This window comes from Capricornis sumatraensis, chromosome 9, assembly GCF_032405125.1.
Source record: "Capricornis sumatraensis isolate serow.1 chromosome 9, serow.2, whole genome shotgun sequence".
Taxonomy (NCBI): Eukaryota; Metazoa; Chordata; class Mammalia; order Artiodactyla; family Bovidae; genus Capricornis; species Capricornis sumatraensis.
Window position 1 is genome coordinate 19,187,669 of NC_091077.1, and position 25,392 is coordinate 19,213,060.

General features: G+C 57.5%; 1 protein-coding gene across 2 annotated transcripts in view; it reads right to left on the bottom strand.

Annotated features, from left to right (window-relative positions):
- Positions 1–25,392, bottom strand: part of KDM4B (lysine demethylase 4B) — an 81,522-nt gene that overhangs the window by 47,272 nt on the left and 8,858 nt on the right. For both annotated transcript variants that reach the window (XM_068981390.1, XM_068981388.1), the window contains exons 5-6: positions 6,212–6,261; positions 2,424–2,527 (exon numbers count right to left, since the gene is read on the bottom strand). In XM_068981390.1, coding sequence (XP_068837491.1) covers positions 2,424–2,527; positions 6,212–6,261 — 154 coding nt within the window. The remainder of the gene's footprint in view (positions 1–2,423; positions 2,528–6,211; positions 6,262–25,392) is intronic.

The following is a 25,392-nucleotide window of genomic DNA, read 5'->3' on the forward strand; positions in this document are numbered from 1 at the left end:
AGTAGAAATCACTGGATTTATCTAAGGAACTGACGAGGAGTCAAACCTCGGCAGGGGAAGGGGAGTGGTGGGAGGTGGTGGGGGGTGAGACGTCCAGAAACCAACCACAGAGTCAAAAATCAATCAAAACTGATGTAGCCTGGAGGAAAGCCAGTCCTTAAGAACACGCTGATATTTTTCTTTTCAAATAATGAATTGCACCAATCAAGGGAAGTCACTGTGCATTAAGTTACATTTTTAAATTCCAGGCCAAGTGACAGCTGTGTGCAGGGATGAAGCGACAGTAGGAGAGGGGGGAGGTGGGGATGGGCAACGTCCCCAGGACCAGTGGCCAGCATCCTCAGTCCTCAGCCCCCTGGGTCGGCTTCTGTCGCAGGACTCAGGAGTTCATGAAATGGTAAATAAACTCGGATTTGGGGATGGCCTGTTAAACCCAGTTACTGATTTTCTCATCCTACTTGAGCTGATCCCAGAGAGTGCTGTCTCACTCTTCCTCTGATGCCTCTGAGCAACACTGGTCTGCTCAAGCCTCAGGGAGGCAGCGGGGTCCCTGTCACCAAGCTGGAGGCCCCTGCCCGACCCCTCCCATAAATCAAGGCCCAGAAGGGAAGGTGTGCTCATTTGGAATGACAAGAAGATTATGTTCCCGTGAGAAAATCTACATCTCGGTGGCTCCACCTCGGGCCCGTGGAGGCTGTCCTCCATGTTGCCACCATCAACGTTAACCTGACAATAAATTAGAAGGCGTCAGGGATGATGGATCGGCCTTGAGGCAGAGCAGTCAGGAGGGGAGGGAGCTTGGGCCCCGCACGCCAGTCACAGGGGAAGCCCGGAGCTCGGCTGCACCTCGAGCTCTCGAAGAATGAATGAGGAAGTCCATGGCAGATCACAGAAACACACACTTTTAATTATTAAAAAGCTCCGCTATTGATCTGCTTTTTCTTCCAGAAGTAAATACCATTACAAAGATTTATAAGTGGAGTGTGGAGTGACTCTTTTACCAGGAATTCAGATGAGGGGCTACACGCGGAGCCCTGAGAGAGGTGTCTGTCCATCCCTGACTCTGCAGGGCCTGGAGCCTGGTCCCCAGGCCTGCAGCCCATGGAGGGCTCTCTGCTGCCGGACAAGGGCCTGGGTCCCACAGCCTCAGGGTGAAGCTCTGTCCTGGCCCCATGGGAGCCGGTATGGCCGCTGAGCCCCACCTCTCCTGGGTCACCAGCAGGGTGACCAGCAGGAGGCCACTGCCTGTGGGTCATGCTTAGATATTTCACAAATGAGCTGCAGGACCACACTGGCACCGACCTGGGAGGATGGACAGCACCCACTAGCTGACTCCCACGACCAGCATCCCTCTCCAGGACGCAGGGAGTTGAGAATGTTCTGGACAAAGTGATGGGAAACAAGGACCTCTCAGTCTCATGAGCAAGGCTGTGATCTGTCTGCACGGTTCCTGGTAAGGAACAACGTTCCGACCAGAAGACAGAGGGGGCAGAGAGAAGAACAGGGACCCGCTACCTGAAGAGCGCGAGTGGCGGCGGTGGCCCTGGCAGGAAGGCCACGCCCCCATCTGCGTGGCGATGCTGCGGCTGCGTGCCTCAAACATCAGAACCAGTTTCCGACTTGCTGACATCCGGGCTAAGGCAGGCGTGGAAGTCTGCTCACAGAGCTCGCTCTGTGCCTGACAGATCACTCTCTGGGGAGACCTGCAGGAGCTGGGCTGCCTCTGCCCTCAGGGCCATGGCCCACATGCCTTCCAGAAAGTTCCAGGCATGGGCCACTCACCTGGACCCTTGTGTCCAGGAGACCTGTCTATGGGGAGGGACTGGCCTGGAGTGGCGACAGCTGGGCACGCTCCCGGGACAGAGGCGCCCAGCCCCAGAGCTCAGTCCCTGTTGCCCACCCCACTCCCCAGGTGGTGGGGTCCCTGCCAACTTAGCCCCCAGTGCAGCCTCATCCCTCACAGCCCCATATGGACACCTTACAGGAAACTCCATGAGATCGCAGCTTTCATGCTGCGGGCGAGTCAGACGCTTCATTTCTAAACAGGTATTCACTCCCTCTGGAGTGAGGCCGTCTGCCCTGGGCATGGGGCTCCCACAAAGGGGGGCCCAGCTCCTCAGCACTTCCTGCAGGGTCATCAGGAGCTGACCCCGCCATTCACTCCCCAGTCTGACTCTAGGACCAACAGATATTCGAGTCTGGGTTGGGAGGGGCCATGAGGGAAGCCCCTCCTGATACCCACCTCCACCCTCACCGCCACCGTGGAGGAGCTGATGGCCCAACAGTATGGCCCGACCCCAGCCTGCGGTCCTTCTAGAACCTTCTCCAGTGTGAAGACGCCAGTTTCCTGAGGTGCTCATGGTCAGCAGGGCCCGGGGCCCAGAAGCCAACCACTGGCAGGCTACATACCCACCCCTACATACCCGGCTGAACGGGATCCCGTACTTCTTGAGGATAATGGGCGAGATGAGGGTCATCTTGTGCCGAAGGAAGGCATCGCAGCCCTGGGAGCTTCCGGGGAAGAAGCCTGGAGCAGACGAGACAGTGTCAGCCAGACGGGGCGGGGTGGCCAGGCAGCCCTGTCCTCCTGTGGCCCCATAGGCCACGCAGGGGCCCACCAGGTGGAATGTACCCACACACAGCACCACATTCGTGACTACAGACAAGGTGTGCGGTTGGGGCACGGCTGCCCACAGACTGCCCCCGACTCTGAGCTCCCCTCAGGCAAAACCCACTGGGGCCTCCACACAGTCACTGGGCCATGCGAGAGAGCCGCCGCGAGACAGGACAGCGGAGCTGCTCTCTAGAGCCTGACGAGTTGTGGGATGAGGAGTGAGTGGAGTGAGTGTGAGACCCCCCACTCACTGACCAAGTCCACAACAAAGAGGGGGGCTGTCTGAGTGGGCAAGGGCTCTCTACCCACGTGGTCATATGACCCACCCACCTGTGGCCCAGACCCACAGGCATGGGGGTAGAGTGGGCGACCCAGGCCTGCGCCTCTATCTGTGCTCAGAGCCCCTCTGCTTTCCGCCCCAGAGCGCGCCATGCACCTAATTTAAAAGATGATCCGTGAGTCCACAGCAGGCCCAGACACCTAGACCCAGACACCAGGCTTCACCAGCACAGCTCAGCACTGTTCCCACATCACATGTTGGCTGAAACTCAAGTCACTAACAAGCCAGTTTCATGGTTAAGGAAAAGCCAACCTCAGGTTCTGCCCATGGTGGCGGAGATTCTCATCCTAAACTGCACAGAGTGGGCACAGGAGGGCCACACGGCTCCTCAAGGTGTGAGACACATCCCCAAGGCAGCAGCGTGAGGGGTGGCCCCGGGGCCCTTCCAGTGAGACCAGCCAGCACACATCCTCGATGGGCACGTGTGCACATGCGTGTGTGCGTGTGTGCATGTGTCTGTGTGCACACATGGCCCCACCCACACGCCGAGGCTGGAGGAGGCTCCTGACGGCAAGGACCCAGTGTGGAGGTTCTGGAAAGAGCCAGGATGACAGAATCCCACACTGCTCTGCACTAAAAGCATTTCCATTAGAGTTACGGCTGCCTGCCGCCCGGCCCGCCGCCCTCTCTGCAGTTCCTCTTTTTAATGCACAGTTTAAGTGGCTCTCATTAAAGCTCTAATAAAGGCGCACATTTTAAGTGATTAGCACCAATAATGCACCAACACATTAACGCTCTCCCCGTGGGCTGCACAACCCTCCCAGCGAGCCCATTCAGAGCGCAGCTATTCATTTTCCATATTAATTGCAACCCCCTTCCACCCATCTCAACAAAGCCGCCCAGGAGGCACGCCCCCAAAAAGTTTGGAAGGGACGCCCAGGAGGGCAGTGAGTCACCAGCCCTGGAGCCTCCTCCATCCTTCCTCTGAGGAGGGGAGAGCAGCCCAAGCGAGGGACTGTAGAGGAACCATGAGGTCCCCCACCCCTCCTCCGGATCTGCCGGTCCCTTTCCTGAATTCCAGGTGCAGCCTGACCACAAGGGCCGCCTTCCTGCTTGCCCACCCACCCATCCTCTCCCAGCCCTGGCCACCAAACCAAGCCATCCACAGATGCCCAGGCAGCGAGCCAGCATCCAGGTCCAGGCGACAGAAAGGCCCCGGCAGCAGTTCCGGCTGCCTCCAGCTTCTCTAGTTGCTCAGATCACCCCACACTCTTCCAGTAGAGAAGGCACATTCAGGGAGAACAGCTGGGCGTGGCTAGCTGCAAACACCCTTGGCCCCCGACCAAACAGCAAGAGCAGAGATGCTGAAGACAAGGTCCAGGGTCCCCAGAGAGAGCACCTGTGCTGATGTTCCTGGCTCTGCAGGTGGGGGCTGAACTATGGCTCCCCCAAGACGCCCACGCCCCGATCCCCACAGCCCATGTAAGGGCCCCTCCTTGGAGAAAAGGGCTCTGAAAATGGGACCAAGTGCAGGCCCCTGAGGTAAGATGGGCCTGGACCCCTGGGGATGGGGACTGTGGCCTCCAGAAGGTCCTTCTAAGACGGGGGCAAGGGCGGCCCAGCCACAGCAGCAGAAGCCATGGGCCAGCGAGACAGGACGAGCGACAGGGCCCTGGGTCCAGGACGGGGCGCCTGCAGGAGTCAGAGAGGCCAGAGATTGGGTTCCGCCCGACCCTACCCCACCAAGGGGGCCTCAGGAAGGAGCCAGCCCGCTGACACCCGACCTCAGCCCCAGGAGGCTCGCTGTAGATGTCTGACCTCCGCAACCGTGAGAACACAAGTCTGTGGGGGTTTAATCAGGACTTTTTTTAAAAGTGTAGTTTAAGGTTCACAGCAAAATTGAGGGGATCTGTGTTGTTTTAAGTCACTGAGTTTGTGATGCGTTCGTGCTAAGTTGTGTCTGACTCTTTGTGACACCAAGGACTGCAGCCTGCCAGGCTCCTCTGACCATGGGATTCTCCAAGCAAGAATACTGGAGTGGGTTGCCATTTCTTCTCCAGGGGATCTTCCCTTTCCCACCTGGATGGAACCTGGGTCTCTTATGTGTCCTGCACTGGCAGGCGGATTCTTTACCACTAGTGCCCCCTGGGAGTTTGTGGTAATTTGTTACATCAACCAGAAGCTAATACAACAGGAAAAGACATTTTTAATTGGCATTTTAAAAAGTCAGATAATGGGAAAAAAAATCTAATTTGGCTTTCCCTTTAGATCTTAGGAAGTAAGCGCAAATGGCCTTTGCCAGGACTGCCTGTCCTGTAGTTTCCACCAGGAGAAACATGCTCCCCAGAGTGGGAATGGCATGGAGGCCGGTGGCGGGCCATCAGGGAGCCTCGTCAGCACCAAGCCATGGCTTTGGAAGGTTCCACGGCCTGAGGGTACGGGCTGCCTGCTGCTGCCACAGAGGTCAGGGTGGCCAGAGCCCCAGCGCTGTCTAGAGGCAGACCCTCACCCCCACCTGGATGCAACCTGTGCAGGAGGGGCCGCTCTTGGCTGTGGAGCAAGGGCTGATGGCTGGGCCAGGCGTCTGTTACTGTCTGTCCAGCACCGACAGCCATCCACCCTCACGACACAAGAGCCTCCGTGGGGACAGGGCAGGCCCGTGGTGAGAGTGACTCAGGGCCATGGCCTGGCCCTCTGGTGGGGCACACAGAGGCCTCAGGGCCTCCCAGCCGGGGTGTCTGCTTGTCTTGAAGGATTCCATGCCCTGAGGGCCTTCCTATATCCAAGTGGTCAGTGGCCCCCTGTCCAGACACAGCCCAGGACCCCCTCTGATAAATCCAGTCAGCCCAAGAGGCCCCAGCTACGGCCTCAATGCAGGTAGCAGGACATTGCTGAGGGAGCCCAGGCAAACCAATCCTGCATGGACAGTCGACAGCCCCACGGCGCCCCCTTGGCCGTGCAGCACTGTGAGGACCTCCGAACTGAACTTCTCATGTAAGGCTCCACCAAGACAGAGGAGTGTGGGATGGAGCCCCAGGAGCTGGGGGGTGGGGGCGAGAACACTGGCTGCCTCCAGCCTGCAAAGCCTGGGGTCACATCCCACATTCCATGCCCAGAGTCTGGAAAACGAGAGTGTGAAGCACCAATGCTCGTGCAGCGTGTGTCAAGCGACAGACCCACGGGGGGAACCACGGCCTGACCCAGAGGGAGCAAGTAGGCACGGCGCGGGACACTGACACCCAGACAACAGCGGGGAGCCGGGGAGGGTGGGACTGCCAGCCCGCCGCCCACCCAGCCCCGGGGCCCCGGGCACCTACCGATGGCCAGCCGCTCCAGGCGCTTGCCGTGCTCCGGGGGGATAGCATACCTACGAGAGAAGGCAGGCATGTCAGAGTTGAGAGCGTGTGTCCAGGTGGATACCTCCATTTTCAAACAAATGTGGGGTGTGTCCTTTGTCCAAAGGAGGAGGGAGGGTGGTTAAGCGTCCGACTACAGTCATCAGACCATCTGCCTCCAGACCTGTTGGGAAAAACTCCAGACAGTGGCTCTCAAGCCAGCGATCCTCCCCCCAGGGGACACCAGGCCACGTCTGAGACATTTCCAGTTGTCACCACTGGGGGGGGGCGGTCCTGGGGATACTGCTCCATGCCCCCCACCCCCGCAGAGAGTGACCTGCCCAAGGCTGCAGTGCGGAGGGGAGGGGGACTGTGCTCCTAAATAAGCCCGGCAACACCTGGAACTCTAGAAGAAGACCCTGTGAGGGTGCATCCCCCCTACCCCACCCCCACCCCCGGAGCAGGAAGCCAAATGGGGGAACCACAGGAAACACTGAAGATCGCCCAGACATGGCGGCCAGCTGAACCCACCCCAATGGAGAGGTTTATCACTGCTTTAATAAAATAAAAGGGGGCGAGGGGAGCAGGTAGGTGAACGCTATGCCACCTCGTTTATCCAACAGGATAAAAACAATGAATTTCCGAGCATGCTCGGGGCCCTGGAGGCGGCAGCTGTGGCACCTGTATTTCTGCTGTCATCAGAGAATTTCCCATTATGTGGACAAAGAGGAGGTGACTCTTTTTTTAAACAGCCTTTTATCGCTTACATAAAGATGATCAAAGTTAATCCCAATCCAAGGCACCTTGGTGGGATTAATGTCACCCCCCACAAACAGCAGAATGAAACATTCCGTCCCTTCTGGGAAGATGCCCAGGGCCGGGAAGGAACTAATTTACGGCTCCAAGGCTGTGATGATTAATGCAATATCGCGGGTCTACAATGCTGCTTTCACTTAATTACCGCCTGTAATTGGGAGTTGTAAAGATAAGATTAATTGAATCTGGTGGATGTTAAAAGTTGAATATGTTGGCACGTGGCTCCTCTGTTATCAGAAAGTACAGACTGCAGGACGCGGGCCGAGTGTTCAGAAGGGCAGCCCCTGGAGAGAGGAGAAAGGACTCATGGACAGAAGCCAGCAGCCACGGGGACGTCTGGACTCTGACAGCCAAGAGCACATGGCGCCTGCCACGAGGCAACCACCGGGCGACCCCCTCGGGGTGCTGAGAGGCCCCAGAGCTACCCCCTCCCGCCTCCAGGGACCCTGCAGGATGAAAACCTCCGTCATCAGGGGAGGGCAGGGTGCTAGTCCTGACTATGTAAGCACTGAGTGTGGACCATCCATACAAAGAGGGCAGGGAGGGTGTCTGAGGCTTCATCCGTGCAGCCAGCCGTGAGGCTCCCCGAATTCTACTGGCTGTGGCAATGTAGGTGCCCACCGAGCCCCCACCCAGCCACAGCCCTCCCCTCTGGGGCCCCCGAGCAAGGCCAGTGCAATGGAGGCCCAGGTGAGTGGGCCAAAGGACTGGCCTCCCTTGCAGAGCAGACATTCACCACTGGAGGAAAGTCCCCAAATCAAGGGGCTTTCATGGCAGAACCTCATGGGGTCTCCAGCCAGGGCCCAGGTCATGTTACATCATCACAGCCCCACCCAGCATCACACCACCGGGTTGGGCTCGGGTCCGGGAGGAGAAAAAAGAAAGGAAGAAGGCAGAGGGGCTCCATGGGTTGAGCCGGGCTGCTTACTCACCCTCGAGGTAGCAAGCATCTGTCTGGCTATTAGAGAGCAGGTTCTGGGGCCATAAAACAGAGTCAGCTTTATTGGTCACCAATATGGGAGCAGTCTGTCCTGCTCCCCAGGAACCCTGTCCCCAACACAAGGTCAAACCTCACGGCCAAAACAAATCCGCTCTGCCCGCCTGTGATCCCAGGCAGCTGCTCTCTGGACGTGGCAGCCCTGGTCACCTGGGTGGCAAAGGATGCATGCCTATTTTGATGGACAGACTGTCTGCCAGGACCACATCCGCCTCACAACTGGGCTGGTGTGAGGTCTCCCGGCTGGCAGGCGGCCCTGCCCCAGCCCACACCCAGGCCCCCTTCATTCCCCAATCCTGCTCTCTGCCAGCATGAGCGCCCCTCCCCAGCAAGGCTAGTTTTCTGCAAGTCTTGCTACACTACAGCCATCTCCCTGGTCCAGTAGCCCCTCGCTCCTCCCGGGGGGTAGGGTCCAGTCCCAGACGGCCCAGTCACGGCAGAAGAGCCTGGACAGGCTGGACAGGATCGGGTAGCGCCACTCCCAGAATCTGGGGACCACTGGGAGGGAAAACAGACCGGGGGTTTGGGGGACAGAGTCGGAAATAGGGGAGCTCCGTGGGGGAGGCTGCAGAGGGACAGGCCACCCGTGGAGGGGGCCACACTGGTTCCTCCACCCACAGCATGGGGAGCCTCAGTCCTGAGGCTGGCCAGGCAGGTCCCTCTGGACCTTCCCACGTGATTTCCCAGCCCTTCCTATGCACCCCTCTTCCTCCACCCTTTCTCTCTGGTGGTGACAGTTCTTATACAAAGTACTCTGGCCAACACTCAACCAGAAAGTTGTGGAAAATTTAGTGCTCTTGGCTTGGTGGCCCTTGCAACCACAGGCACGGGACCCCGCGAGGCTGCAGCAGGGCCTGACAGGCTCCATAACTCCGGGTTTAATGTTGTGGAATTGCTGAGGAGGCCGAGAGAGACGAATTCCGGCACTGTTTGCCAGATGCCTTTTTCAAAAAGGCAGTCTTCTGTATCAAGGGCTTCAGTGAGACAATAAAGTGGTTTTTGATCTGCTGCATAGCCATGGAGGTGATGGGAAAGACCAAGCCAGGTCTCTCTGGAGCTGGCTCCCAGGCAGGGACACGAGATGTGTGCAAAGCCACATGACAGTGACGAGACAAGCCCAGTCCAGCAGTTTCACTGTTCAAGTGACCGGCTGACGAGGACAGATGTTTCTGGGAACGATGGTGATCATGGCCCGGATGTCATTATCCAGAAGGAAGCGGCCCCCTGGTCTGGGGAGAGACAGGGGGGCTGCACCACAAGGTGGGCATCTGCCAGCCTCTCCTCTAGGTTCTTCTTTTACAACTGAGGCCTGCAGGAGTGGATACACACCCCTCGCCCCCAGTCACAGCCACCCCCAAAAAGGCAATCCAGAAACCACACACCTGCCATAGGGTAAGAGGGAGGCCTGGGGCCATGGCTGCCAGCAATCACGTCTGAGATCCACATCCTGACATGGGTGTGGGGGCTGGACGTGCTTACGGGGGCCAGGGACACACTGAGACTGGACGACAGAGATGGGCATCCCACGGGCCCTGCTGAAACCAAGCCAGAGTCCAGTAAGGAAGCTGGGGCTCCTGGGTGCTGGTGGACAGAGGCCTCAGTCCAGCAGGAGGGTGGCTCTTGAGCCCAGGAACACAGGGCAATCGAAAGGAAATGCCCTCTGCGGGCAGCTCTCACCTTGGGCCAGGGATGGGTCGCCTGCATTCCTGCCGAGACAGCGGGCCGGAGAGTCTTCCCGTCCGCAGCAAAGGATGCTATTAATAGTGTCATTTTCTTGGTGTTTTGTTTATTCCCCTGGAATGGCTTGATGGATGTGAATAATTATCAGACTATAAAAGCCAGCAAATGTGCTATTTTCTATCGCTCTAAATCATCAAACAAATAAAGTGTGAAACAGCATTTTTGAATATAATTTTCCCCTCTAATGGCTTAGAATTATTATCAAGAACAATGAAAATAAATAAGCAAATGCCTTGTGAGTTAAAAATTAAATGAGTGTGTCAGGAAGAGGAACACAGGCCGTCATGGGGAGTAGGGACCTGCTCAAGGGCCATCACTTCTGCCGACGGAACAAGTGGCTTCAGGCCACAAGGGTACCCGGGCCTCTCTGGGTGTGGACTCCCGGCACCTAGTGCCCTCTGGCCCGGGAGTGGGCACCTGGGATCACCTCCCTGGAGGGACGGCTACACTGGCAGGTGTGCACCACAGCACCTGTGTGTCCACCTGACCCCCAAAGGTCCAGGGAGTCGTGCGCCACTGCCCTGGGACAGCCACATGAGACCTCAGAAGATGAGGCAAGTAGGGGGCTGGCCTCTGCCCCTCCTCTTCCGGGCCATGGACAATGACATGTGGGTACTGCCGCTCAGACCAGCAGGAAAACCTGAGGTCACGGGACAAATTCTCAGGACAAGGAACACCCACTCCAGTGGGAGAGAGTGTACCCCCACAGGGCCCACTGGCTCAGCTGGCTGCCCACCCTGGACTGCAGGGCCCGGCAGAGAGGATCGAGTTCCCTGTGAGCAGGGCACATTGCCATGGCAACAAGGTAATTCCCACATGCTCCTGCCAGCTGCCAGGGTAACGAGACTTGAGGGGGCCTGCCTCTCACACCCTGTTGCCCATTCCCGAGGCACCCGGCCTCTGCCCAGGCCTGCAGGACCATCCTGCTTGAAGCCAGGGTGGAAGCACCGTGACACGGACGGTATCTGTTCCCGGAGATGCGTGTGACTTCGCTGGTGACAACAGTGCTCAGGATTTCTTCCATCACTGGCCTGACAGCTCCCCCCAGCATGAGGCTCAGCTTCCCCCTTCCTCTCTGCCAAGGAACGTGAGCCAAGAGCAGGGGTCCAGCCAGGAGCCCTTTGGAAATGTCAGTTCAGCCCAATGCGAGTCGGAGGGCGAGGAAGTTAATTTCACAGTGTCTGCACAAGGCCGGGGCAGACAGGCCCCTCGCCGTCTAACAGGCTGTAATGACAGGAACAGAAACAAGAAGGCAGAGTCCAGGGAAGTGCCGAGACCACGCTTGCTCAAGGCACGAGCCAGCCACCCACACGCGCCCTGGGAGACCCGGGCAGCTCCCAACGCCAGAGGCCCCAGAGCCCCACGTGCTGGCCAGACAGAAGAGCTGTGTTTACTGTGATCCTCAAGCACAAAGCCCATCATGGCCCATGCCCTCTCCAGCCACACCGTCAGTTGGACAGTCTCAGCTCACTGCCCTGTGGTCTGGGTGGGCCAAACAGAAGAACCTGGTCACAGAGCAGGGTTCCCCTCACACTCCCAGCTACCCAGGCACCATCTCCACGCTGGTTAGAGATGAGCCCGGCCAGAGCAGCCACGCTCCACTCCTCAGCAGTGCAGAGCCAAGTGGCCAGAGAAACACAGTTACCCCGAATGTGATTACCACAGAGATGAGCCACACGGAGATGAGCCACAGAGACTTGCTCTACCGAACCATCCCTGAACTTCAGATGACTTTCATTTATATAAACTTCCAAACCATCCAGCACAAAAAATTCTTAGCTATCTAGAACTAGAAGGGACCTTCCCACGGTCACACTTCACTGGGGTGAGGCAGGGGAGGCACCCCAGAAAGTCGGGGCAAAGCGGTCCACAGTACTGCAATGAAGACGCTGGCCAGGGGAGAAGCCGACAAAAAGATATAAGGGGAATAATGGTCAACAGGGAGGAGACACACTTCTCACATAAAGTAATACGACCTTCTAAGAGAGCGAGCTGGGAAATTAAGAACGGAATAGTCCAGGGACTTCCCTGGTGGGCCAGTGGTGAAGAATCCTCCTGTTAATGCAGGGGACACAGGTTCGATCCCTGCTCTGGGAAGACACCACGTGGTGTGGAGCAACTAAGCCCTGAAGCCACAACTACTGAAGTCGAGCGCCCTCGAGTCTGTGCTCCACAAGAGAAGCCACTGCAACGAGAAGCCTGTGTACCATGATGAAGAGTAGCCCCGGCCCGCCGCAACTAGAGAAAGCCTCCTTGCAGTAAGAAAGAAGACCCAGCACAGCCAAAAAAGCAAAGAAAAAAAATTAAAAATTAAATAAAACGTTTTAAAAAAAGAACTAAACAGTTAAGTGAGGGTGCAGAATTAAAAAAAAAAAAAATCAGTACACAGATAGCCAGGCTTCGTCTGTACTTTCTCAGAAGACTATAAAAACCACTAAGGTAAACCCTCTCCCTTGTCTGGGGTCCAGAAGCAGGAATTCTTGACCGCAAACGAGGGCAAACAGAAACCTGGGCAGGCCCCCGCCCCTCACAGAATCCCCAGTCTGGCGCAGGAGACTGGCAAGCCCTCAGCGAGGCCGCCAACGAGCCGCACGGTGTCCCCGCCCGCAGCGGGCCAGGGCAAGCCGCACACAGGCAGAGCTCAGAGATCTGGCACCCTTAGTTCCAGGCCACCGCGATAAACTGAGCCGCGTGAGGTTTTGGTTTCCCAGTGCATAAGAAAAGGTACATTTAAACCGTACCCTTACCGTAGTCTATTAAGTGTGCAGTAAGAGCATTATATCTAAAAAAAATACTGCACATACCTCAATTTTAAAATGCCCTCTTACTCTAAAGTGCTAACCATCACTGGACAACATACGGTTGCCACAAACCTTCAATCTGTAAAAAAATCGAAGCCTCTACGAAGCACAATAAAACAAGGCGAGCCTGTACCACAAAACGCCCCCATGCCCCCAACCTTGTCCTTCAGTAAAGGAGGCAATAACGGATGTGATCACAACAACAGTGACTCCAGAGTGCACACAAGGCAGGCTAGTCTCTCAGGTACAAGCGGGCGGCCTCACTGTGATGGTTCAAACGTGAAAGGCACGTTACTAGCAGTCACACTGACAGGAGGCTAAAGGGGGACAAGCGACCACCCGGCACCAGGCAGGAGAAATGAGAGACGTGAGAGAAGGCAGACAGGCTCGCTCACCCCTGAAACACGAGGGAGCGGGTCTGAAGGCTGGGCGGACGGACAGCCCTGGGAACACCGGGATGCCCGGGCTCCCCTGTCTTCCTGGGAGGGCAGGGCCGAAGAGCTGCCACCAACCCCATCTGCCTGGGCAGGTGGGAGAGCTCCTGCTGGCATGGGGAGTGGGGACTGAGCCCTTTCTAAACACTCAGGAGAGCAGGGAAGTGCACCTCCAGTTCAGACTCCAGCCCAGGTTGGGGGGGTGGGTAGCGTGGGGGTCCCCACCAAAGGGACCCCCCCTCCCCTACTGGAGCACCACTGTGCAGAGCCGTAGGCCGGGCGGCATGGCTCCCTGAGAGTGACTGAAACTGACAGCGAAGGAAAGGACGGCGGCCCTGCTTCTATCAGGAGCTCCCATCTCGGGCTCCGAGGCGCAGCCTGCACGAGGAGGCCGCCCCCCTCATCTGTCCCGGAACTGGGGCCCTTTATGTGACAGATACAGACACTTGCTGGGGAGATAGGATCAGCCAAGGACCTAGGAGGATTGTCCCCAGGATAGAACCTCACTGAGCTGCGGGCGGTTTTATCTTTAATGGATCGTTTCACGGGACAATAGACGATGGAATCTGGTGTTTCACGCCAGCAGTGTCAGTGATTTCAAATAGTGACATTTTCATTGAGACGGGCATGAGATAAACAGAGTCCTGGGAGCATCTGCTCTGAGAAAATGCGGAGCCTCAGGTGGGGACGCCAGCCCGGGGGACGCTCTGCAGGCGGAGGGGCCGCCCAGGCCTCTCAGGAAGTGGGTGGACGGCGTCCGGGCCTGCACACTCGCCCCGTGAGCGGCCAGGGAACCTGGGGGTGGGTCAGCACCTCAGTGACCCCCAGCCCCAGGGCCCGGTTGACAAGAGCCAGTCACCACTTGTATTAAGGAGCAGGCTTTACAAGGCAAGTGTTAAAAGCAACTAAACGCTGAATTGGAGGCATCTGATCTCCAGCCCTAGTCTATTTCAGGTCCTTGAATTATTTTTGTTATACAACAGGACCAAAAAATGCCAAGTCACATGTGAGCTGGGTTTCAACGTTGCTTTTGAAGCTGTGGGGGCCCTTCTCAGGTAAGGTTTTAAAGGCGAGCCGATCAGTACAGCCTCAGGTCAGAGTGGAAAGAGGGCCTCGTGCTGCCAGTGACGGGGGGTCAATTTGCGGGGACGCAGTGCCAGTGAGCATCCAATCCCACCGGAAAAGCCACCGCCATCTCCCCCTTGAACTGGCCTCAACTGCTGATTATAAAACCAGGAGGCAGCCTGCCAGCGTGCTGAGGCCCATGGCCTCCGCTCCAGTTGGGGGACAACCCTCCCTCCTCGATTTATTTCTGCAGAAACACACAGGAGGGTATGAACAGGAAAGAACAGAGGGAGGTCCGCAGAAAGCAGGAGCATCTGCAGAGCAGGACTTGGACATCGCAGGCCAGGCCAGGGTGTGGGGGAGCTGGGGGAGCTGGAGAGGGTGCCCAGGGGTCCAGGTCTGTCCTCGGGCTGCGAGAGCCAGGGCGGCCTCGAAGTGGAGCGGCTCCAGCCTATTCACGTGTGGGGACCCTGGTGCTTCGGGAGAGTTAGAGCACACAGACGGAGAGGAGTCGCAGAGAGAGCACCTTCAGCTCGTCTCACGCCAAACACGTGAGCCTGCCGGTCGCGCAGCCCTGCTTCCATCTCCTGCTGCTGTGCCCACGTGAGGGGAAACTCGTCCTCAGCCAGGTTCTGAAGCAAAGCTAATGAAGACGCCCTCAGCTCAGATTCGCAGGGATCTCCCTTCCAGGGAGCTGAAAGCGGCCAACAGCAGAGAAGTTTGCCATGGAAACGAGACCCAGCACACAGAGCCGGATCTACAGGATGGGTGGGAGGGTGAGCGACTCCTGGGGCCAAGACCATGGAGGTTTGAACCAACCTCTAATCCAAACACTGCTGGTGGGGGCATCTCAGGATGGACAGATGCCCAGCGACGACATTTCTCTAGAACCAACGGTTTCTTAGAGCCACTAGCCTGGTGCCCCAGCCTGGAGTTCTGGGTGGGGGGGTTGGCCCCTGCTACCCTAAAGCAAAAAACATAGCGATCACTCAAACAGCCTGAGCCAGCACAGTCTTGGCCGTTCCAACCCCAAAGCGCCCACTCTGAACAAAAGACTCCAAAATGAAGGACCATCTGCTCCTGCCAGACCAAGCGCGCAGGCTGTGCGACGGGCCAGCCACGCCTGCAGCCATGAGTAACAGACAGGAGATGGCTGTGCCCACAGAGGCAGGCCGGCCTGCCCAGGCAGCAAGGGCTAACCCCAACCTGCCAGACCAACCCCCACGGTCTCCCTTCCACAGCTAGCGTCCCCCTGGCCGGAGGGCTCTTTCTGGAATCGTGGGGTAACTCCCTACTCAGGGCCCTCCCACCTCTCTGCTCCTGGTCTGCCTGCCCGCCCTCCATCAGGGCCCTTCCATGGGCTTCCCAGTGGCCTCTCCTCCCACAAGCCTCAGCCCAGCAGCCTCCCTGCCTCCATCCATCTCAGTGGTCCCAGCTGCTGCCTGCCTCCTGCTTGGCCCTCTATGCCCCACTGGGGCTGGGCGTGGGGGACAGCAGGGCTACACACACAAGCTCCTACCCTGACAGATGGCATCTGCCCTGGTGTGGTTCACGGTCGGCCCAGAGTGAGCACCTCGTCAGGGCCTGAGCTGACCCATCTCCTCTATAACCTCAAAACCACCTCATCCAGCATCCACAGGCGGCAAAGCTATGGCTCACCTGCCCTTTCCCCTCCCTGCACTCCCAACACGCGGTCAGATCATGGCTCCCGGCTCCAGTGCTGGAAGGTGTGGCCCCATGACCCAGCACTGGCCAAGGAGATGTGGGCAGAAGCCAGGTACTGACTCCCTAGCCCGCCCATCACAGTTCCAGGAACACACCTCCCTCTGCCCCACAGGAATGTCTCTGCCCAGGGTGACCTCAGAAGCCACGTGTTTAAGGTGGCAGAGCCTCTGCTGGCCTGGGTCCCAGAGCCCCGCAGCCTCCCATCTCTCAAAAGGATCCACAGGCTTTGACTTCAGCTCAGCAGGCCTGATTCAGAGATGTCTGGGGGACTCTGTAAGAAAAGGATCCACTCTCTCCCACACCTCGGAGTTCGAGCCCCCTCTGCCAACTGGGACACAGCCTGTCCCCATGGGAGCACCTGCCTGGTTTGCAGGACGATGCTTCAAGGGGCAGGGCGGAGCAGTGGTTAGGAACGTGGGCTCACCCCACAGCCTGGGCCCGGCCCCAGCCCCCCACTCCCCAGCCACGGTCTCAGCAATCTGGTCCTGTCTGTGAAGGAGCTGCAGGCAAGACAACGTGGCTACTGCTGCTGCTATTTCTTGTCATGTCACGTTGTCACGTACAGTGACTGACTTCTTCACGAGCAGCAGGTAAAAGGTAATACACAGTGCGGCCAGGCCCCAAACTGGAAGCAACAACCCGAACGTCCACCCACAAGGGGACAGACACACAGATGGAGGCGTGGCCACGTGACAGGAAACGCTGCAGCCGTGAAGATGGGCAGTGTCACCACGCGTGGCAGGGCACACCCTCACACAGGAAACGCTGCAGCCGTGAAGATGGGTAGTGTCACCACGCGTGGCAGGGCACACCCTCACAGACCCAGAGCAGAGACGCGGCATCAACAAATCAGCCCAGGATTTGGGGTTTCAAACCCGGCCAGCACGCAGCCGTGTCCCCCAGGGACTCAGACACACATGGAAAACAACCCAGAGAAGCAGTGACAGGAAGACCACCAGAATCGGGAGGGTGATCTCAGCTCTGCGGGCCAGGGACAGGGAATGAGGCAGTTCCTTTTCCAACGTCGTCCTTCCTGGGGGCTTACACAGAGGTGACGGGGAGCCATCTGATAAACTGCATGTAATTATCTTTCCTTGGACAAGTACGCATTCCATATGATTTTCTGTTCTGTGTTAAGTCTCACGATAAAAACATCCACCGAGAAGGGAGCGCACCATGACAGGCACCGTTCTCGGGTGCCCCTGCGCTCGGTCATTCCGACACCCTTCTCAGTGCTGCTGGAGGGGACTTGGCTGTTACAACTGAGGCCCCAAATCAGCAGATCCTCAAATAGGGAGGTGACCCTGGGTGGGCCTGACCTAATCAGCTGAGCCCTGGAAAGGCGCTGGGCCCACCCTAAGTCAGAGGGTCCAAGTGTGAGAGGACCCCCAGTGCCAAGCGGACCTTCTCCAGAGCCCCAGGTAGGGGCCTGGCCCGCCACCACTCGACTCTGCCTCAGGCCCTGAACTAAGGCCCCAGCAGGCCTGCTCCTGGGTGCCGTGAGATGTCCATCTGTGGAATCAGCTATGGAGCAGTGGGGAACAGAGACCGCCCAGCGTGAGGGAGGCGGAAGACAGAGATGAAAGACGTCCAACAGAAGGACGCCTGATTGGCCACAACTGTCCAATCTGGGTATCAGGCACTAGGCTGTTCTGTTCACTATTCTCTTTTCTTTTCTGAAATTTGAGGCCCTGAAGGGAAAAAAAAGTATATTCCAAAGGGAGGCCATATGGGAACGGGGTGGCGTGACTCTACAGTGGAGGCACCTGACCAGCACAACCTCAGCCCGGGGACCCAGGTCAACACCAACAGGGAGGAGTCATGCTGAGGACAGGCACCCCAAGAAGAAGGATGATTTGGCCCCTCACCTCTGTCCTCTCCCCACACCCTGTGCCCCAGTGTCACCATGAGAAAACACCAGACAAACTCCCACAGAGGGAAGCTCTATGAAATCTCTGACCCCAGTCCTCCTCAAAATCATAAGGGCATCAACAACAAGGAAAGTCTGGGAATCCTTCCCCACTGTTGGTGGGAATGTAAGCTGGTTCAGCCACTGTGAAGAATAGCATAAGGGTTCCCCAAAAAAACTACAAATGAGTTACCACATGACCCAGCAACCCCACTCCTGGGCATACATATCCAAAGAAAACTATAATTCGAAATGATACCTGCATCCCAGTGATCACTGCAGCACTATTTACAATAGCCAGGACACGCAAACAACCTAACTGTCCATCCACAGATGAGTGGGTAAAGAAGATGCGGTTTATATATTCAATGGGATATTACTCAGCCAGTAAAAAGAATGAAATAATGCCATTTGCGGCAACATGGATGGACCTACAGAGGATCGTACTACACGAAGTAAATCAAACAGAAGGACAAATACCATATGAGGGCACTTGAATAAAATCTAAAATATGAGAAAATGAAATTATCTATGAAAAATAAACAGACGCACAGAGAGAGAACAGACTTACGGTTGCCAAGGGGAGAAGGGTCGAGTGGGAGTTTGGGATGAGCAGACGCAAACTATTATAGGATGGACAGACAACAAAGCCCCACTGTAGAGCACACGGAGCTATACCCAAGACCTTACGGTAAGACACAGTCGAAAGGAACATGAAAAGCATGTGTGTGTACGTATATATACAAACATAGAACTAAATCCCTTTGCTGTACATACTTCCATAAAATAAATTTCTAAAAAATAAAAAAGAGCAAGGAAAGTCTGAGGACTATCACAGCCCAGAGGGTCCTGAGGAGACAGAACGTCTGAGCGTCACGGGGGTCCTGGGACAGAAGAGGACGCCAGGGAGACACGAGGCAAGCTGGATGAAGCAGGACCCCAGTCAACAAGAATCTCTCCATAAGGTTCATTAACTGCAACAAATGTTCCAGCCACGTCTGAACTAAGAAGGAGCTGGGTGGTGGGTGCACAGGACTCGGAGATAGCTTCTCAGTTTTCTGCAAATCTAAAACAGTTCTAAAAAAACAAACTCTTGTAAAAAGAGAGAGGGAGGGAGTAGGCCATCAAGACAGTGGGTAAACAGACAAGCTTGTGGCAAACACGGAAAGAACAAGGAAAATGGTCTCTCAGTGGATCGCAAACCACCTGTGCAGGGCACCCTGCGTCACGAGCCCTCCCAGCCCTGCCCACCAAGAAGCCAATTGGGCCCGAGTGCTGCCTGGCTGCCCAGGCTCACCGTGAGGCATCAGACCACCAGGAACCTCAGCGGATCACCCCCTCAGCCTCACTGGCTGTGGAGTAGAGCATATGGTGAGATCCTCCTCCACAGAAGGCTGACCTAGCTATGCCTAGTGTGATGTGAAACCACTTTGCATCCCCGAATGAACACCAACTGTGCCTGTACCCCCAGCACTGCGAGATCCCAGGAAGCAGCCTCCGGACTAGATCCCACTGCCAAGCGGGCAGTAGGCGGGCGCAGGCCCCCAGGGGTGCCCTGGGATCCCCCGGGTGCCCAATCCACCCGAGGTGCCCGCAGCATGGGTTGTCAACTGACAAAACTGTCCAGCTCTGCAGGGGCAGCACCAGGCTTCCACGGGGTCAGTGCAAGCGAGGCTGGCGAGAAGCAGTCCGTTAACTAGGCTGATCTGTGATTCAAACCATGCTGAGCCACGCCACACAAAACCCTCTGAAGTTGCTGGCTGTCTCACCCGCCAGCATAAGTAGCGATGCCATCCTACCCTCGCAGCCTGATGACACTCGATGCCCTGGTTTGAGACTGGGAGGTCTCTCCAACTCCAGGCGTTAATTTCTGAATGCCAAGGCCAGCTTTTGGTTTTAGAGTTCTGACACAACCCTGACAAGCAGAAAGGTGGGGTTGGTGGCATCAGGGAAGACAGCGTGGTCCGGACAAGAAGGGGCCTAGGGCTTTATGCGGGGAGGAGAAGAGGTCCCGGAGTGAAGGGAAGTAACACAGCTGTGCTTCCCATATGCCCCAGGGGCTCAGCTCTTCTGGGCTCCTGTTAAACCGCTTCTCCCAGCCCTGTGCCAGCATCCTGTGCCTTCAGGGGGCCGTATGGGGTCTCTTTGCTTGGCTCCATCCAGCATCAGAATTCCCAGTTCTGCCACCGGGGACAACAAAGCCAAGGCCCTCACAGTGGGCTCAGCACTGTGGTCCAGCAGCGCCACCTGCAGGCGGAGTGGGAGCCTGCAGCCTGTGGCCAGGGAGGAGGAGGGGGTGGGGGGTGGGGGGTGGGGAGGAGCTGGTCCCCTGGGACAGTAGGCACAGCTGGGCACTGGGCAGCTGCTGCCTGGGCTGGGCCTGCAAGGGGGTCCCCAGGGGCCAGCAGGGCACCCATCAAGGGGGAGGGGAGCAGCCCAGCAGCCCCCGCCCCCAAATAGCAACAGACTTGAGCCTAACTCACAGCCTTTTCCCCAAGCTGCAGCCAAAGGGCAGGGAACATCAGTTGGCCTCCTCCCTGGGCCCCAAGGCAGGGAGCACACACCTTCAAATTTGCCTGTGCACACACGAGCACACTCATGCCCATGCATGCACACACATGCACACTCTCACACACACACACGCACACCTCCAGAGTACCAAGTGTAGACTCAGCCAATTGCCTGCTTGGCGTTACATTTCCCAGCGGCAAAAGAAAGCCTGCCTGATCCCTCTCCTACAGAACTCCCCTGAGCAAAGATGCCAAAGAAAAACTGCAGGTGCCAAGCAGTCAAAAGGAGAAATTCTCACCACGCCTAGAGCAGCGCTCAGGCTCCTTAAAGGTCAGGGAGAGGGCCAGGCTCTCCACTCCCAGGCTCTCCCGCCTGCACCCCCTTCCACCGACTGCCTGCGGCAATCCGCCCGTTACACCCCAGGACTGAGCACCTAAGAGCCTCTCCTCCGTGCCCTGACTCGGGCGAGCCTGATGCCCCAGCAACCACAAGCAGCTGGGGAAGCCGGGGGAAACCAACTGCAGAGTCCAAAGTCATGGCCAGGACAATCCCCACAGGGAACACAGTTGGTCCCGCCGCCCAGTCCCCCCACCCCTACGTGTGGATATACAGCCCTATGTCCAGGCAGCAAGCATAGGCAGGTGTGTCACACACTCATCTATGGTTTCTGGCAGCGTGCTGCCCAGGGAGCCCGGGCAGACACATGGACCCTGGGACGCTGACCCAGCACCACCTGCACCCAGGCCCAGCCCAACAGGAGGGGTCCCCGAATCACACAGAACTGCAACGGCTGCCTCCCGCCACCCACGACCTCCTGGCCTCACTGCCCGAGGTCCAGGCTGCGGGAAGGCCAGGTCTATTTTAAATCTTGTCTCTAAAGGGATCTGGAGCCTCAGATCTGCAGGTATTCTTAGCCTTGCTGCCTGAGTGTGGCACAGTGCCGGCCTCGCAGAGTAAATTCCACGACTTTATCGACACCAGGCTGTTCGCATCAGGCTGACACTCAAGTCACACTGCCAAAGTAACAACAGGCTCAGAAAGGCTCAGGAAGACAACCTGAGTAAGTCAACACTTAAAGAAGAGTGCTGCCACCGTAACACTGAAATAGTTGCAATTAAGCTCCTGCAGACACAAGAGCGTGGTGTGATCAGGGAGACAGATGTGGGCGCGCGATCCACTGGGGAACACTCAGGGCCCAGGGGAAGGGTGGGGAGCAGGGCACCGCCCTCCCAGGATCCTGGGAGGCTCCTGAATCCCCAGCCCAGGGACAAGAGAACACCTCGGCAGCCCCTGCCACCCTGCCCCCAGGGTGATGTCTGCGTTGGCCCAGGAGGGAATGTGGACTCCACACGCCATGAATCTCCATGCCCATGGTGCTCCCAGCTCTCCTGGTAATCAGAACCCTCCCCCTCCCATGTAAGGCTGCTGGGGATGGGGACGCAGGGGGCACCGAAGGCCCTGACTCCATGGGGTCCATGTCTGGCAGGGAAAGACTGACACCTGCATCACACACAGCCTGCACGTGATCACTGAAGGACGAGCATGGGGTGCCATGCCAGCATCTGGGGTCCCCACCCTGTCCAGCTGAACTGGCCACACGGGCAGCATGAGGGACCCCACGTGCACTCCCACCCCTTCTGAACCAGAAGCCAAGATTCAGGTCCAGTGCCTTCCAGAATGTTCTTCCTTCAGGGACCCAGCGCTGTGGTCAGCACACCCCTCTGGCTGCTTCTTAGCACTCAGGAATTGGGCTGGAGGGGGCAGGTGGCGGGGGGAACAGCAGGGGCCACCCCAAGCAAACCAGGGGTGCAGCACAGGGCGCAAGGTGCTGGGGGCCATCCCGGGGGACAGGGAGTGTGCAGAGCCAGACACCACCCTGCCCCATCACCCAGGGCTGCTGGCCCTCATGTCCCCAGCGTCCCCTCTCTCAGGGACCTCCCTGGAACCCAGTCCCACTGCTTTCCAACCGCCCTGGACCCCAGTGTGCCTGCGCACTCTTCTTGCAGGGGGCCCTCGCTGCTCCTCCCCAGCCTCATGTCCCAGAGAACACACAGGGCCCCAGTCTCCAGGGGTGACCCCATCTCCAGGCAGGCCTGTGTCTGAAAGCTCCACCTCCCATTCCGAGCACATGCCAGGACCTAGCAGCGGCGGCTTGCTTTTTCTTCTTTCTTTTTTATAAGGAAGAGGTGGGTTTTCTCCTCTTAGGACCCCCTGATGAGAGATGCCAACCAAACCCAGGGCTGAGCAGAGCTGAACAGTCCCACTGCCAGGAGGCAGACTCTCCTCCTGCCATTGTTCCCAGGGGGCCGTGGGGGCGACAGATCGCTGCCCCTACCAGGCAAAGAGTCTAGAAAGAACGTGGGAGATTTCCACCACTGCGCCTGGAGCCATGGCCAGGAGAGAAGGGTGAGACTGCCATCTAGTGGTCATTGGGGAGCAGTGTCGGGGCAGGACTGAACAGTTCAGTTCAGTTGCTCAGTAATGTCTGACTCTTTGCAACCACATGGACTACAGCACGCCTGTCCATCGCCGACTCCCAGAGTTCACTCACACTCACGTCCATCGAGTCGATGATGCCATCCAACCATCTCATCCTCTGTCATCCCCTTTGTCTCCTGCCTTCAATCTTTCCCAGAATCAGGGTCTTTTCCAATGAGTCATTTCTTCGCGTTAGGTGGCCAAAGTATTGGAGCTTCAGCTTCAGCATCAGTCCTTTCATTGAATATTTAGGACTGATTTCCTTTAGGATGGACTGGTTGGATTTCCTTGCAATCCAAGGGACCTTCCAACCTCACAGTTCAAAAGCATTAATTCTTCAGCACTCAGCTTTCTTTACAGTCCAACTCTCACATCCATACATGACTACTGGAAAAAACCATAGCTTTGAGTAGATGGACCTTTGTGGCAAAGTAATGTCTCTGCTTTTTAATAAGCTGTCTAGGTTGGTCATAACTTTTCTTCCAAGGAGCAAGCGTCTTTTAATTTCATTTAATTAAAAAGACTGGACACAGCCATTCAAGAGACCCTGGTGGCTGTTCTTCCTCCACTGACCAGGCCAGGGAGCTAGGCCCAGCAGCACACACACAATATACACACACACAGGCACCTGATACACACACACTCACACACATTTACACTACATATATAGATATCTGACAAGCATATACACACATACACTCATATACACACACTCATATATACACGCTCATATATATACTCATATACACTAACACACTCATTTGTATACACACAAATACACACACAAATACATACAAATGTATTCACATATACACAGACACACACTCACATGCACACATGCAGCCCCAGCCTGGGTATCTGTCTGCACTCTGCCCACCAGGCCCATGGGGAGCGCACTGCCTGTGGGAAACGGCGCCAGAACCCTCCTCACCCCCCAGATGTTGGCCTGGACAGAACAAGGGCCCCTCCCACCAGGCAGTCCCAGCCCAGTGTTGCTGTGCGGGGAGCTGTGCTGTCAGGGGGCCTTGGGGGCAGCTCTGGGCAGCACCCAGACCTGGGCAGCACCCAGACCTGGGCAGCACCCAGACCAGGAAGCCCCTCTGCTCTGTGCAGAGGGCCACACCACAGGCGCGAGACTCAGGCCACCATCACCAACCCCACCAACTTCTCTCTAAATCTCTCCCAAAGACGAATACCCCCAGGGCCTAGAGGTTTTGATGATCGTGGGCTCATGGGAAGCCACAGAAAGGCACACAAGAAGAGGCACAGGGTGAAGACAGGAAGCCTGTGGGAGGGCAACAAGAGCCCAGCAACCCACGATGCTGCACAGCTGCCAGACCAGAGCGCCCGCAGCCAGCAGAGAGACGGCCCCACAGACCGCCGTGGCCCAGTCCTGAGATCTGACGATCTGTCACCTCTCACGGCAGGGGGGATTCTGCAGGAGGCGTTAAGCAGAGGCCCCTGAGATGGGGACGACCCTGCATCCCTAGGCCCCTGAGATGGGGACGAGCCTGCATCCCTAGGCCCAAGATGGGGACGAGCCTGCATCCCTAGGCCCCTGAGATGGGGACGAGCTTGCATCCCTAGGCCCCTGAGATGGGGACGAGCTTGCATCCCTAGGCCCCTGAGATGGGGATGAGCCTGCATCCCTAGGCCCCTGAGATGGGGATGAGCCTGCATCCCTAGGCCCAAGATGGGGACGAGCCTGCATCCCTAGGCCCCTGAGATGGGGACGAGCCTGCATCCCTAGGCCCCTGAGATGGGGACGAGCCTGCATCCCTAGGCCCCTGAGATGGGGATGAGCCTGCATCCCTAGGCCCAAGATGGGGACGAGCCTGCATCCCTAGGCCCCTGAGATGGGGACGAGCCTGCATCCCTAGGGCCCCAGTGTCATCACAGCATCCTTGTAAGAGGGAGGGGGCGGTCAGAGGCAGAGAGAGACAGGAGATGCTGAGCTTCTGGCTGTGAGGATCCAGGGAGGGGCCGTAAGCCAGGGATGTGGTGCCTCTAGAAGCTGGAAAAGGCAGGAGCTGGTGCTCCCTGGAGCCTCCGGAGGGACCAGCCCTGCCCGTGCCTGGATTAAGCCCCATGAGGTCCAGGTCAGCCTCCTGGCTCCAGGACTCTCAGAGAATGAATGTGCGGGGAGGTAAAGCCACCAGACCTGTAATCCTTTGTCACAGCAGCCCTGGGAAACCACACGTCCCCAGCTTCCCCTGCCCGACTAAGCGGGAACCATGGCCAGACTGGGGTGGGCGGGGGCTTCGCCCTGTCCACGGCAGAGGCAAGGAGAGGTGGTCGCAAGCCAGCAGCCAACAGGGGAGCCTGGCTTCTGGGCCCTCTGCCCAGAGGGCCTGTTCCCCGCCCCTCAGCCAATGGCCCAGGATGTCCCCATGACTTAGGGACAGAGGGTAACCTTCCTCTCAGCTCAGCTCTCTGCTGGGATAAGGCAGGGCACCTGGGCCAGGGCCCGCCTGGGACCCTGCTGCCCCCCAACAGAGGCAAGCACAGCTCTCCAGCTGAGCTCCTGAGTGTCTCCCTCTGCTCCCCAGCTCCCGTCCCCTTCTGAGCTGCCACAACTACTGTGACAGCAGAACCAACCTCCTAACGGCTGGGGAGAGGCAGGGGGCCCCAGCGGCCCCAGCTCAGGAGTCTCTGCAGGAGACGCAGGAGCACTGGCAGCCGCTCGC